Source organism: Xenopus laevis, chromosome 9_10S (assembly GCF_017654675.1).
Source record: "Xenopus laevis strain J_2021 chromosome 9_10S, Xenopus_laevis_v10.1, whole genome shotgun sequence".
In the NCBI taxonomy this organism is placed as follows: Eukaryota; Metazoa; Chordata; class Amphibia; order Anura; family Pipidae; genus Xenopus; species Xenopus laevis.
Window position 1 is genome coordinate 65558078 of NC_054388.1, and position 14420 is coordinate 65572497.

The 14420-nt window shown below is 37.9% G+C and overlaps 1 protein-coding gene across 1 annotated transcript in view; it reads right to left on the reverse strand.

Moving 5' to 3' along the window:
• The window catches only part of stk39.S (serine/threonine kinase 39 S homeolog), a 166500-nt gene that overhangs the window by 80134 nt on the left and 71946 nt on the right, over window positions 1-14420 (reverse strand). The window contains exons 11-14 of the mRNA XM_018238844.2: window positions 10212-10334; window positions 10069-10101; window positions 3545-3604; window positions 2071-2138 (exon numbers count right to left, since the gene is read on the reverse strand). Of these exons, the coding sequence (XP_018094333.2) occupies window positions 2071-2138; window positions 3545-3604; window positions 10069-10101; window positions 10212-10334 (284 nt within the window). The remainder of the gene's footprint in view (window positions 1-2070; window positions 2139-3544; window positions 3605-10068; window positions 10102-10211; window positions 10335-14420) is intronic.

Genomic DNA, 14420 nt, shown 5'->3' on the forward strand with positions numbered 1-14420 from the left:
AGGTTGACTTCTACCAGAGCTGTGATTGTTTTCATATAGGATTTTAGATATAATATTATAAGTATACTATAAAACATCAAATAACCACTTGTAAACCTTACACTCAAAACCTTTCTCAGATGTGACAGGGAAACTCATTCTCCAATCTGAGACCAGTATTGGCTGCTTTCTTTTTCAGCAGCCCAATAACACACATGTTTTAACAGATCCAGCTACAGTATATGTACATAAATGTTCTCTCTGGCAAACTATATTCACACAGCCTCCTCGTGTTTCATAATATTTTACATTATAATACAGATGAAGCCACTTGGATTTGTGAGTTAAATGCGTCATGACTCAGGGGTAATTGAAGAAACTGTGTTATCTTAAGTCATCTTAACTCATTTAATGCATTTAACCTTTTCATTAGCATACCAAAGCTCCATTGTTCACAATGGTGAATGCTTTAATTAGATGGGTTGTTGTGACACAGTTTTCTGTGTTAAATGAGATAAATGGGATATCTGTGTTTAGTTATTCTGTGTCAAACAGACAAACCAAAGTGGCTGCATCTGTATGTGTGTGTGTATGCATTAATTGACATTTCTTATCTCTCCCACACTTCTAGTTAATTGTATTAAGACCTTTCCATGCTACAAGCTGCAATCAATATAATTCCTGAAATAGACAGAGGATCATTGATGTTGAAAGGGCTCTTTTGTGAGTCATTCTAGCTCGAATTTTAGTAATAAAGCATGACTGCATTGCTGTTTTCGACTGAAAGAATCAAGTTGTGGACACCAACATAAAAGCTTTTGTCTGCAAGTACTGAAAGTGACACATTTTTAATTACAATAAAAAAGAGTAAATAGCTTTTTTGCACAGGACAGTTTCTATATAATCAGTTGTGTACTATGCTTTCAGCTTGAAAAAAAACCTTGTTTTAAATAAGGGTTATATTAACTTATCTATTTGGATGGTATGTGCCAGCAATATATTCAGGCATGGTATCAGCCTTAAGGTGATGGCTTTCTACCAGTATCAGCATACGTTACCCTTGCAAGGTTCAAACTTCAACCCACATGGCCTGGTGCAGAAAATTCACCTGGGCCCACAGTCCCCCCCCCAATAGAAGATCTGCCACACACTCGCTCTTAGCACCAGGCCTCCTTGCAGCATGCATGGAGACTCCAGTGTGCCCAACTAGTGGTGGGACTGGCACAAGTGCAGTGACACCCACTGCTCCCCTGGTAGTTATGCCACTGACTCTAAGTTCTCTTGTTAGATTTCAAGTCTGAGAGCTCATGTGAATTCCTTTGTGACAGCTGCATCAAAATCATCATGTCTTCCATATCTCCACAGCTTCTCAACGTTGTCACTAGGGTTGCCACCTGGCAGGTATTTTAAATGATGGTTGATCCCAATGTTATTAATTAGGCAAAAAAGATAAATATACAGTATAGGAAGGCCGGTATTTTTTCCAGAAAAGGTGTCAACCCTAGTTGTCACCCTCATGTTTTGGTGCAAACTTCTTGCTTCTAGTTACTCTCACCCAATGCTTAGTTCTACTAAGTTCTTCTTGCTCTCCTAGCACTTTACCACTTATTATGCAGTTCATTTCTACCTCAGTCTACCTAAACCTGTGCTGCCTTCCCTAACTTGGACCTGTTTGACATTGATTAACCCCTGGTACCGCTCTTTTGTCTCTCTGGCTATTCTCCACTGCTGTACTTTCTGTCTCCAGGCAATCCTTCAGCTAGTGTGAGATGCTAGTGGACCTTTACAACTAAAAATTATTATATTTCTCATCCTGAATGATCTAAGGATCGTACTGAGGATCGCGCCACTCCATTATTTTTTTGCATTTTATTTTATAGTTATTAAATAGCATGAAATATAAGGAAATCATGCACAAACTCCTGTTAAACAAAGTGTAATGAAGCTGCCATACAAAAACCCTAAAACACTATGAAATATAAGGCAAATTTATACAAGCAGACTTTGTATAACCACACAAAGTAAATTAGAGATTCCTACATGAGACCTGAGTAGAGTTTTACATTCACAACAGCTGCAAGACTTTCTTACCTTAACCTCAGAACAAGGTTAACAGCAGATGGCAGTCCGCTTTCTACATGGCTTTCATTAGATTGTGCCTAAAAGAAATCAAAGCAATTGCTTATAGAGGAGGTATAATTCTGTTACGTAGTTGCTTTATACACCAGTAAAGGTTATCTGAAGTAATGCTGTATATGTTATAGCTCATAATCATCCAGCCTTGTATGGTCTCTGTTATGGTTGAGTTGCAGTTTCCTATTAGATTGTAAGCTTTATTGAGCCATCCAAGGTCATGGAAGCCTATAGCAGAACTGTAGCAAGCAAGAAATATAAATTAATCTGCTTAAGTCTCAGAGGAGCAATTTTCACTTGTGTTTTAAGCAGTATGTGTCCCATATGTTGTAATGTGAATCAATTAGTGATTATTATTGGCCTATAACAATTCATTTTTATGTAAGGGAGATGTTGATTTCTACAATGCAACTTGCAACTATACTTTAACTACAGCCTCTACTATCTCCATCTAGTATTTAATTGTCAATAGATTGATATAGTTAAATGAAGGCTTTAGGTTGGACACTTCTAATATAAATATGTGGGGAGTAGTGATGGGCGAATTTTTTCGCCTTGTTTCGCTGCGGAAATGACGCCCATAGACTTGTATGCCGTTGTGCATAAAAAAAAAAAAGACGCGTCAAAAATTTTTTTGACGCCCATAGACTTTAATGGGCATCAGCGATATTTCGCCAGCGGAGAATTTTTGGCGAAACGAAACAGGTAAAATTTGCCCATCCCTAGTGGGGAGCCAAAGGAGATCCTTCACTTTCCTTTCTCATGAAAATAAAGAACTGAGAAGGCTCAGAAAGACTGTGGTTTGTGCTCCTGTGTAGCTTAAGGGAGCACACTGGAACATTTAAATGGGGTAACTGGTTACTTTTGCAAAGCCAAACAGATAAAGCAAACTTTAATTTGTAATCACACAATGTACCCCCATTAAAAATCTCACAGAAAACATGTGATAAGAATTGGTTTCATAGATCATTCTTGATGGGAGACGATTAGCCAAATCTCCAGATAAAGCTAGCTCTATCTGCATATGCAAAGAATATTGATTATAAAAAGACACTGGCATCCATGCTAATGTTGAAAAACTGTGATTGTCAACAAAAAGAGAAATGATTCCTGTCTGTCACAGTTCAGTGGGCAAGGGAAAGATAACATCCAACACTTGGCTGCTAGAGGTTTATGCAAATGTCAGCATTTGAGCATAGAAAAGAGTCAGTTTTAGCAAAGGTATATTATCCCCTAGGTTTTTGTTTTGGAGCAAACAGGGACAGTATTATTCAGGGTTTAGATTAGATTCGATTTACAACCCTTTCAAGATGAGAATGCCCAACCTAAGGCTCTTTCATGGGACTTCTGGCCCAAGCATCTCTCAGATGTCCCGCTACTGTATATATGGATTCAACATACAAATACACAAGTGGGAAGATCTTATTCTTACCTGAGTGTCCTGTACAGATAAGTTTTGTATTCGTGTTTGCATATTGATATCTGTGGTAATCTGAGGAGAGAATGCAGACTTATTTAAGAACCACATCATAAATATGTCATTGTCTCACTCTCTTTTGATGTTTAACAGGAACCACAAATCTCCACTTTTTTGCATGCACTTGCAATCTACTCGTCTCGTATTTTTGCAAATTTTTCAATACCATCAATATTGCATGTGACATATCTAGGGCTGTGCCTCAGCTTTTGTAGGTGAGATCTAATAATAATATCTGCATTTGCATTTCAACTACATCTCCTCCTTTAACACGTAGCCTTGCTATTCCCCATAATCACTGTGCTCTGTCCTGCGGCTTAGGGTAAAACTGAATTACTTGGAATAATAACATTTTAACAAAAATATACAGAGGGAAGACAAAATAACATAAACGCCAGCCAATATATGAATATTTATTAACTAATAAATAGTCAGGTTGCCCTTTGCCATGAGCAGAGCTTCAATCAGCCTTTAAATACAGCATATTGAATCATTTTTGTTTCTTTTTTCAAAGTCAAGCCTGATGATTTATTAAAAGAAGAAGATGCATATCAAGTTCTAATACTTTCCCTTAAGTTATGCTTAGATCTAGTGAATAGGGAGGCCATGGAGGATGTCTGACTACTAGAGTTATTTCACACATTCTTAAAATACACTTTCACTTCAGTATTCTGTATTCATTATTATTGTAGCCAATAGGTTCTTCTTGCATGTCTCTTTATCACTAGAATAAAGAATGCCACCTCTTCAGTCCTCAATAAATGCTGCTGCCATGCTCATACACCTTAGCCTCCACTCTTCCTCTGCCATGACACTCCTGAAGCTGCCTTTCAACAAAACATTCAAACCAATAACCCTGATAATAAAGCCGTTTACAACTCTGCTAAACCCTACCTCTATGAAATTATCTTCTCTACTACTCACCAAAGCACTTGCTACTCTTCTCAACTCTTCTGCAACTTCCTCAACATCTTACTTATTACGTCTTCACATACTTGCATTCAACTCTTTACTAGGACTGCATCACTCCTTTGATATTTTCTCCCATTCTTTCTCTAACTTTTTCCAAATCACTCTGCCTTTAAATGATCTATTAAAACACATCTTTAGAAAAGCTTACCCTCATCTAGCCTACACTACATGCTATTACCCCCTGCTACATGCAATGTTCAATGCAACGTCTGTCACTTTGCTGATTTCTGATCTTGCCCATACCCACACCTTGTTTCTGATACCCCTTCTCCTTTAACAATGTAAGTCTATTCAACTGGTCCCTCTTTACCTCTTGTATCAGTTATCGGTTGCAATTTTGTATATGATGAACATGTTCAATGTATACACCCTTTTATGTTGCAGTACTACAGAACATGTTGGTGCTTTATACATATGCATTTATATACTATCACTTGTTATTTTAGAAGAGGGATATTTCATTGGGATTTTGCCTCTATTTCTTTTGTTTGCCTGGCAGTTAATGACCACACGTTCCTTCAGTTGTGTGAAATAGTGGTTACAATCCTTTTTACATCACTACTAAAGCATAACATTGTTTTTCAGAGTATATCAATGAAGATATTATGGTTCTGCCATGGCAGCTCTTTTAGTAGCTATTTGTGAATGTATGCTAAAGTGGTAATGTTGACTTCCATAGCATTAAACCCCAGATATAAAATTAGCCTCCTGATGTGCAAAATGAGATTGGATAACTGACCATAGTTCTTACACTATGTCAGAAGTTTGTACTAGGTGCAATAAGAAGCTTAAAGGGAGCATGCTTTTGGACTACAATTTCTATGTGGAGTTAAGAAGTTCAAAAGGGTAGTTTATGTCCTCTTAAATTCATGCACTACTTATGATCAATTCTGGTTATAGCATGAGTCATTGCTGTGCTTTGATAACAAAGCCGTCTGTCTGTCACAGCTAAGTATTATCTGTGGTACAAGAGAAAGCCCTATCTTGACCTTCTAGAGAATAGAGAAAGGAATAAAGCTGGGGTAAAAGTGATAAAATTGTAGGCAGCTAAATTAATGTTTTTTGTCAGGAATCCTATGTTGCCATTGTCTTAGCTATAACAATATCAGTATCCATGATATAAAGCCAAGCACATATGGGGTCATCCATCTAGAAATCCATTCAATCACAGACAATGGATCATGCAGTTCCACCTTAGACTATGACAGCAACTTGTAGGGTGTGATGTTCTGGCTGTATTTACTAGGCTGCTATTGCTAGTGGGATTTTGATGGTAACAGTGTATATCATTTGTGACATTTTCATACTTATGTCAGATCTAACAATGGATGGAATGTACAGTAGTTGGTCTGGAGTAGGGATGTAGCGAACGTCGGAAAAAAAGTTCGCGAACATATTCGCGAACTTGCGCAAAAACGCGAGCGGTTCGCGAACGGTTCGCGAACCCCATAGACTTCAATGGGAAGGCGAACTTTAACATCTAGAAAAGACATTTCTGGCCAGAAAAATGATTTTAAAGTTGTTTAAAGGGTGCAACGACCTGGACAGTGGCATGCCAGAGGGGGATCAAGGGCAAAAATGTATCTGAAAAATCTGCCTGTGTGTGCTTGGAAGAGATAGTGTAGGGGGAGAGCTGTTAGTGATTTCAGGGACAGATGATAGTAAGTTTGCTGGCTAGTAATCTGCTTGATACTGCTCTGTATTGGAGGGACAGAAGTCTGCAGGGATTTGAGGGACATTTTAGCTTAGGTAGCTTTGCTGGCTAGTAATCTACTGTTCTCTTTAAACAACTGCCATACGTTGACCTTGTAGGCATTGTTTGCCCAGTTTTTTTGGACGCAGCCACTGAAGCACAGTTGCCAGAAAAAATATGCCATATAAATGCTGAAAATAGTAATTTTTCGCCATACGTTGACCTTGTAGACATTGTTTGCCCAGTTTTTTTGGTTGCAGCCACTGAAGCACAGTTGCCAGAAAAAATATGCCATATAAATGCTGAAAATAGTCATTTTTTGCCATACGTTGACCTTGTAGGCATTGTTTGCCCAGTTTTTTTGGTCGCAGCCACTGAAGCACAGTTGCCAGAAAAAATATGCCATATAAATGCTGAAAATAGCAATTTTTTGCCATATACGTTGAGTCAACGTATGGCAAAAAATGACTATTTTCAGCATTTATATGGCATATTTTTTCTGGCCTCTGTGCTTCAGTGGCTGCGGCCAAAAAAACTGGGCAAACAATGCCTACAAGGTCAACTTATACACTACTACAGCGATGGATACGGATTACGTAAAATATATTATGGCTGCTTGAAAAAAGTCACTCCGGTGTTTTTTCTGGAGACGGTAATATTATGGATATTTAGACAGAATGTGAACAAGGTCACACAGCTAGATGGCAGTTGGTTGAATAACACACTGGGCAAAAAATGCCTACAGGGCAAATAATGCCTAAAAGGTCAACTTATACACTACTACAGCGGTAGTAAAATAAAAAAAAGTAAAATAAAAAAAAAATGAATATTAAAAAAAAAAATTAAAGTTGGTGCTGCTGAACTACTAGGAGCAGCAGATTAGCACACCAGTCCCACTCCCCAACACTGCTAGACTAATAGCACTGGGCTCTTATAGTAGTAGTAGTAGTAGTAGTAAAACAACAAAAAATAAATAAAAGCAGTCCTTACAAGGACTACTGTTATTGCAGCAGTCAGCAGATGAGATCAGAAGCAGGACAGCTGCCCACTGCAGCTACATACAGAGCACTGCAGTAGAAGGTAGATTACTAGCCAGCAAAGCTACCTAAGCTTAAATGTCCCTCAAACCCCTGCAGACTTCTGTCCCTCCAATAACAGAGCAGTATCAAAACGATTACTAGCCAGCAAACTTTCAACTGTCCCTGAAATCACTAACAGGCAGCAGCTCTCTCCCTACACTATCTCTTCAGCACACACAGGCAGAGTGAAAAAACGCTGCAGGGCTTCGGTTTTTATAGGGAAGGGGAGTGGTCCAGGGGAGAGCTTCCTGATTGGCTGCCATGTACCTGCTGGTCTGGGGTGAGAGGGCAAAAAAAAGCGCCAACAATGGCGAACCCAAAATGGCGAACGTCGCGCGACGTTCGCGAACTTCCGGCGAGCGCGAACACCCGATGTTCGCGCGAACAAGTTCGCCGGCGAACAGTTCGCGCCATCTCTAGTCTGGAGGAGGTCACTTTGAAAAATTTCAAAGACTACACAGCCAATTACACTTCCTGATCGTTTTCTCTGATATTCTCTGACATCGTGTAATAAAAACAGAGAGGCACTTTTTATTAACGCAAATCTAAATAACATTATGGGCCAGGAAAATCAGAAATTAAAATGACTAGATATGTTTTAACATAATACATTATTGGCCATTTCTAGAAAGTAGAAAAACTAGTAGTTAACTAAACTACATGCAGTTTGGTTTGTTAGAGATTTTTTTGGGTATCTCTTTCAGAGATGTTCCCCTTGTGTCCCATCTTTAAGTACAGCTCCACCTTTATAGCTGAAGGCTGTTAAGCAGTGGTTCCCAAACCCAAACCACTACTAACAAAGGCATCAGATCAGTAGAAAGGGTGTAGTGTGAAGCTAGTCAAGATGATATTTGCACCTGAATACTTACAGTATTTACAGTATTGGATATACATAGAATAACCTTGTTTTTATATATCTGTAACCTTAAGATTTAAGGTGGTCCAACCAAATATTGGAACCTTAGTCCAATAGAGAAGACCTCTTCTATAAGGTATGCTGGAAGCTGTATAATGCCATAGATATAGGAATGCCAGTTACATTTTCTACATTTTCTCAAGCTGCAGTACCCCGGGTTCCTCCTTTCTAATTTCAGTTTTGCAGGTTTTCCAAGAATAACATGTAATGCTGCAAACTGTCCATCTCCTTCCATTCCTTATGTTCATATGCCCCTTTTGTTGCTATCATAATTGTATCCATTATTATTCTACTAGCAGACAGAATCCGTATCTATGTCATTTATTTGGTGTTTCATTTCCCTTTTAATGTATAATTGTGTGCTTTCTAGGTGTTTTCCGTAATTGTAATGGATCAGCTATTAATATACTCGATAGTAAAAGATAAAAGGGTCCTTAGACTTTGCACAACCCTTTAATTTCTATTATAACATTTTTGATGGCGATATACAGTGGAACGAATAGGTTTAACGCTGTGCTATAAAATTAAACTGCTTTGTATAGTAACCTTATTTTTAATTAACAGAACGATTTTTGAGCATTTTTCCTGCTAATTATTATACTTTGTGGATCAAAAGTGATCATTCATACTGTTGTGATTCAGCATCCAAACCACATTAGGGCCATAATATCTAATATTGGGAAAATAACAAGCCACAAAGCTGAAATAAGGCAAAGTAAATAAGGAAAGTAAAATAAGGCAAAGCCAATAAGGAAAGTAAAATTACTAGGAGAACTTTAAAGCAGAAAAATACAGTATGTGTGAAATTAACATTTAGACTAGCTGATCCGAGATGAAAATAATTATCTGTTTCCATTTGCTGTGCTCCACCCACAACTCCTCGTTCATTTTAGACAGAAAAGAGGTGTAATTACTCTGTTATATATAAAGTCCCTCACCTGGTCAAAATTACCTAATTTTCAACAGGTTGCAGGCAACCACATTTTTATAACTTTCTCATTTGCTAAGAAAAGATTTCCCGAGAAATTCTCGAAATGGCGGAAAATTCACGAACTGCAAATTCTGAAGCCGGCGGCAGAATATTTTTTACGCCAGTGACAATTCCAACGCCGGCGACAATTCCGCCACTGGCGACAATTCTGACGCCCATTAAAGTCAATGGGCAGCGGCGAAAATTTATTTTGACGCCTGCGAATTAATAGAACCTAATAAATATACTTGATGTTTATTACATCTGTGTGGAGGAATGGTCTTTTGAGCACCTGCTCAACTATATCACGGTTTGGATTTGCTCCCTCAGCTGAAGGTTTATGACAGTGCACCTGAACATCCTCCTATTCTTGGTGAGTTACCTTGTGACCTTTTTCCTTTTTAAAGGGAGAAGCATAACAAAGATAGAGAAAATGAATGGTGGGGGAGCATTCTTCTTCTCATGAAGGTAGGTAGTCAAATTATAGGTCTACCTGCCATATTTTTACTAGTTATCAAGATCCTCTTGGACTATTGGTACATGGAACTAGGGAAGGAAGGAGCTGAATTACTCTGTGAGGGGAACTTGGGGTTGAAAATAGGTTCCTGGAGTCAGAGAAAATGCTATCATAGTTTTCTTTCAATCTGTTGAATGATGTATGTTTGTGTAAACAAAAAATATATACTTGTTTTTTTGAAGTTCAGTGTTTCTGCACTTTACACCTAGTACCATCCATGAAATATGTAAGGCAAACCATTGCTAGCATCATAAAATGATTCTCATCTATCAAGTACAACAATTCACTTGAGTTCAGTGATATATGCATATACTATCCAAAAACATACTCACCTCTGTATTTTCACTTTCATTGTCTTTTCCTGACTACAAAGAGAGAAGAAAACCTTATAAGAATTCAAGTTGAAGCCAAGTAGCAAGCAAAAATAAGGAAGGGATTAGCATAAATGACATTTGGGAGAAGGATTAAAAATTACCTTTTCTTTGGAATATGAATCTTTAAATTCTGCACTCTTCTCCTCCAACTCATCATCACTCCATTCCCAATCTCCATCTTCGTTCTTGTGTAGATGTCCACTTGACCCAGGAACTCTCCGGACCTAAGGATACAGATGTTAATACGGTTTTGTTAAAAGCTAAACCAAACTGATTCTTAAAAGGGAAAATACACCCTCTTATTAGCTGTTTGTCATTCATTTATTTTACTTATCATTCATTTATTTTACTTTTCAATAACACAAGGGTGTAGCTCATTCTGTGCACATATGATGTATTCTCTACAGATGATTTATACATGTCTATATTCCATATCAGTGGTTAATTCCACAATGGTTGCCAAACATTTCATGTTCAGTAGGTCAGAAAATAATGGCACCCATGGTGGTCATTAAAATATAGTGTTGTTCTACTGAAGTCTATAAAGAGGCAATCAATATAACAAGCTGGCTCATAGCTATAATTTCAAATAAAGAGACACAAATTTGTGGCAATCTAGAGGAAATTTAAAAACAGGCATGTGTTCCAGATGTGTTCCAGATGTTTTCAAACAATTATGGGTTCCCCTGAAAATGTTGGTGCTGTTTTTACAGCACCAGTGTTGGAGCTGTAAAAAATTGTCATGGAGACCATTTAATTCATCAAAGCTTGGAAAATGAAGGCTAACAGGGTAATGTCATAAAAGGTGCAAAGTTTGCCCAGGTCTAGTAACCCACAACTGACAGTCAGGGCTAGCTCCTGCTTGGATACCACTATATATGGGTTACTAGGCCAAAAGTAATTGCAGCTTTTATTATATTACATCTTAAATCTCCTTCTTTAAGTCTGAAGAACACAGGATTTATTCAGAAGACCAGAGGCTTACATTTGAAACAAAGCTCATCAAACCAACGAGAACATGATATAAGCTGTGTGTGAAGATTCTACACTCTGGTTACCAACAACAACCATTCAAATTTCTACCTTGAATAGAATAGCTGGTTGATTGCCACAAATCACCATTATTATTTTTATGTATTTAATTCTACCACCTCGAAATTGGTCTAAAAAGCCTAGATTTATCAAGCCACTCAAAATCTTCATCTTAAGATATCTAATAAAATATCTTTTTACCCAGAAGGATTAGAGATGTACAGTTTCCTTCATTGGTAGATGTCATGTTCCCCTGCTTGATGAATCTGAGCCTACTGTTTACACACTACGGGGCAGATTTATCAAGGGACGAAGTGAATTAGAGGGAATTTTCTAAGTAAAAAAATTCAAAATTCAATGTACGTCTGTATCAGAACCTGCCATCAAGCTGGTTTTCCCAGGGCTCTGCTCATCCTGCTTAAGCAAAACAAGAAAGCATCAGGCCATTCTCCAGCATCTTATGAAGTGCAGCAAGTGGTTTGGAGAGCACAACAGATATCATCAGACAAAACTGGTTGTTAAGGTTACGGTTTGAATTTTCTTTTCCATTCAAATGCCACTGCAGATACGTTACTGCCAGAAGATGTGCATTTGTAAGGCAGGCAGTTTGCAAAAGATTCAAATTAAATATGATTTCCTCTTTAAAATGAAATTACCATGGAAGCTGATTCTCAGTGGAGACTCTACTGACGCAAGCATTAGAAAAAAATAAATCAAATAGGGTGTATTTTCCCGTCAGCACATGGGATGAAGCCAAATCTTATTCTGCACACAAGTCTATGGTGATGTAAATTCCTATGCTTATGATTATAGTCAGATATTATGGTGTGAACGCTGGAGGCAAATAAAGTTTGCTTTTGTATGAGAAAAATAAGATATTGCTGCCAAAACAGACCTTAAAGGGACACAGCGAGTGACAGAATGTCTTTACATCTTAACACTTATTGACAGTTCTTTTGCTTTTGAAATACTCGAATATAACTCATGTTCTTCTTAGGTTTCTCATTAAACACCCAAACCTTTACACAACTACATCTAGGTGTATTTGTCTCATGTATTGCTTTGGTAGAGGTGTTCTCTATATACAGCCATAAAACCACACATCTAATGGTCATAAACAGATGCTGAGGTTCCTTAAGGCTAGGGCCACATGGGCGATCAAAGTCAGCTAGCTGAAATACAGTGCCCGATTTTAGCCCTATTAAAATTGGAAAATGAGAAAAAAATTGGAGAAAGAGTGGCTTCATATAGTGTGGCAAAGTAAAAAGGGAATGTATATCTTTCCTAGAATGCTCTATGAAGCACATTGGAGAATAATGGGGGCTGTGATAGTTTTGGCTAAAAATCTAGAGATGGTGCTGGAATTATTGAGTCATTACCTGCAAAAGTGTATGGAATTAAGAATGAGATCTCTGTCCAGGAAAAGGAGGAAGTAGTAAAACTTGGGGTGCTCAAGAAAAGTATGTGAGTGACTTGGTTTGAGTTTTACTAACATTGGCTGAGGCACTTTGGAAAGGGCTGGTTTTCTAAATATTCAGACTGCCAGTGGCCTTGTCTGTTCTGATTTCAGAAGAATTATAATAATGTATAGAATTATAAGACCTTTTGGGAAAACCCTGCTGTGAATAAAACACAAACCTGCTTAAGGTTACTCTGGGTGTCGCTGACAACAAATCTTTATATCCTTGAACAACAATGTTGCTTTCTTTCACATCTAGGCTGGTGTGAATTCATTTTATCTGCAATCTACTGGGTGGCACAAAGCCTACAGAAATGTAACATGGTTGCATGGTAGTAAGGAGGAGATGCATCACAGAAACAAGTAGCAGAGCCAGAGAGATGTGAAAGATAAACAAATGCAAAGTAAGGCAACACAGCAATATAATGGTATGCAATATGGCAACGTTATGAAACATAAAGGCAGAACAGGATTGTAAAACATATGGAATAATGATTCTCTTTAAGACTTTTGATCACTGATGAGGGCAGAATGTATCACAGCGATTGGAATAGGCAATTAGATAAGCTGTACCGGCTCAGTGGAAGAATTTGTCTAAACGAGAGGAGGGACATGCTTGCTACCATACTTGCTACTCTTGCATAACAAAGCTGTAATGGAGAAATATGAAGCACTAATTTCACTTTAGATGAGTGCAGTGCTAAATGACTTTCCACAGAACATTCCCCAGCCTGTTTTAATTAAACTTTCTAGTAGTATAGTTTGCCTTTGAGTACAATTGGAATTTAAACAATCAACTGCTCTGTAAAAGTGCAATGCAAACATTTCTGTTCTTTTCCAAAAGTATAAAGTATACAGTGGATATGGATACCTTTTAATATAACTTAATGTTTGCACTGTAGTCTGCAATCATAATGTTACATGATTTAAAGAATATTCCTGTCTCTCTCCTCTCTTCCTCTCTTTCTTTTCTCTCTTTTTTCAGGTAAGCTTAGGATCAGGAACATAAAGACAGATACACCTGGGGGCACATTTACTAAGGGTCGAATATCGAGGGTTAATAAACTCTCGAATTCGACCCTTCGAAGTAAAATCATATGAATTTGAATATCGAATTCGAAGGATTTACCGCTAATCCTACGATCAAACGATTCGAAGGATTTTAATCGATCGATCGAAGGATTTTCCTTCGATCAAAAAAACCTTAGAAAACTGATGGGGAAGGTCCCCATAGGCTAACATTGTACCTCGGTAGGTTTAAACTGCCAAAGTATGTAGTCAAAGTTTTTTTAAAGAGACAGTACTTCGATTATCGAATGGTCGAATGGTCAAATAGTCGAATGATTTTTAGTTCGAAACGTTCGAATCGAAGTCAAAGTCGTAGTCGAAGGTCGTAGTAGGCTATTCAATGGTCGAAGTACCCAAAAAAATACTTCAAAATATTAAGTTTTTTTTACTTCGAATCCTTCACTCGAGCTTAGTAAATGTGCCCCCTGGTCTTCAGGCAAGAACACAGGTTTAGGCAACTCTTCCCAACTTAAAGGGAAGAGCAACACAGTTCATGCACCACGGATTCGCAATGCTTGAGAAAGAGACGTGGCCCAGAAAAGTTGTACTTTAAACTGCAAGGGTTTTTCCTGCAAACATAAGTCTTGTGTGCCAGTGAATTCTTTCTATAGGCTATTTGAGGTTGCCGAATCCTCCTTATTGGAGGTTGCCGAATCCTCTATCACTTTACACAAAGCTAAGAGAAGTGGGTGTGTTAAGAGTATGCGTATGCACATGTTTGAGAGTATATGTATGGGACCAGTTATCCTGA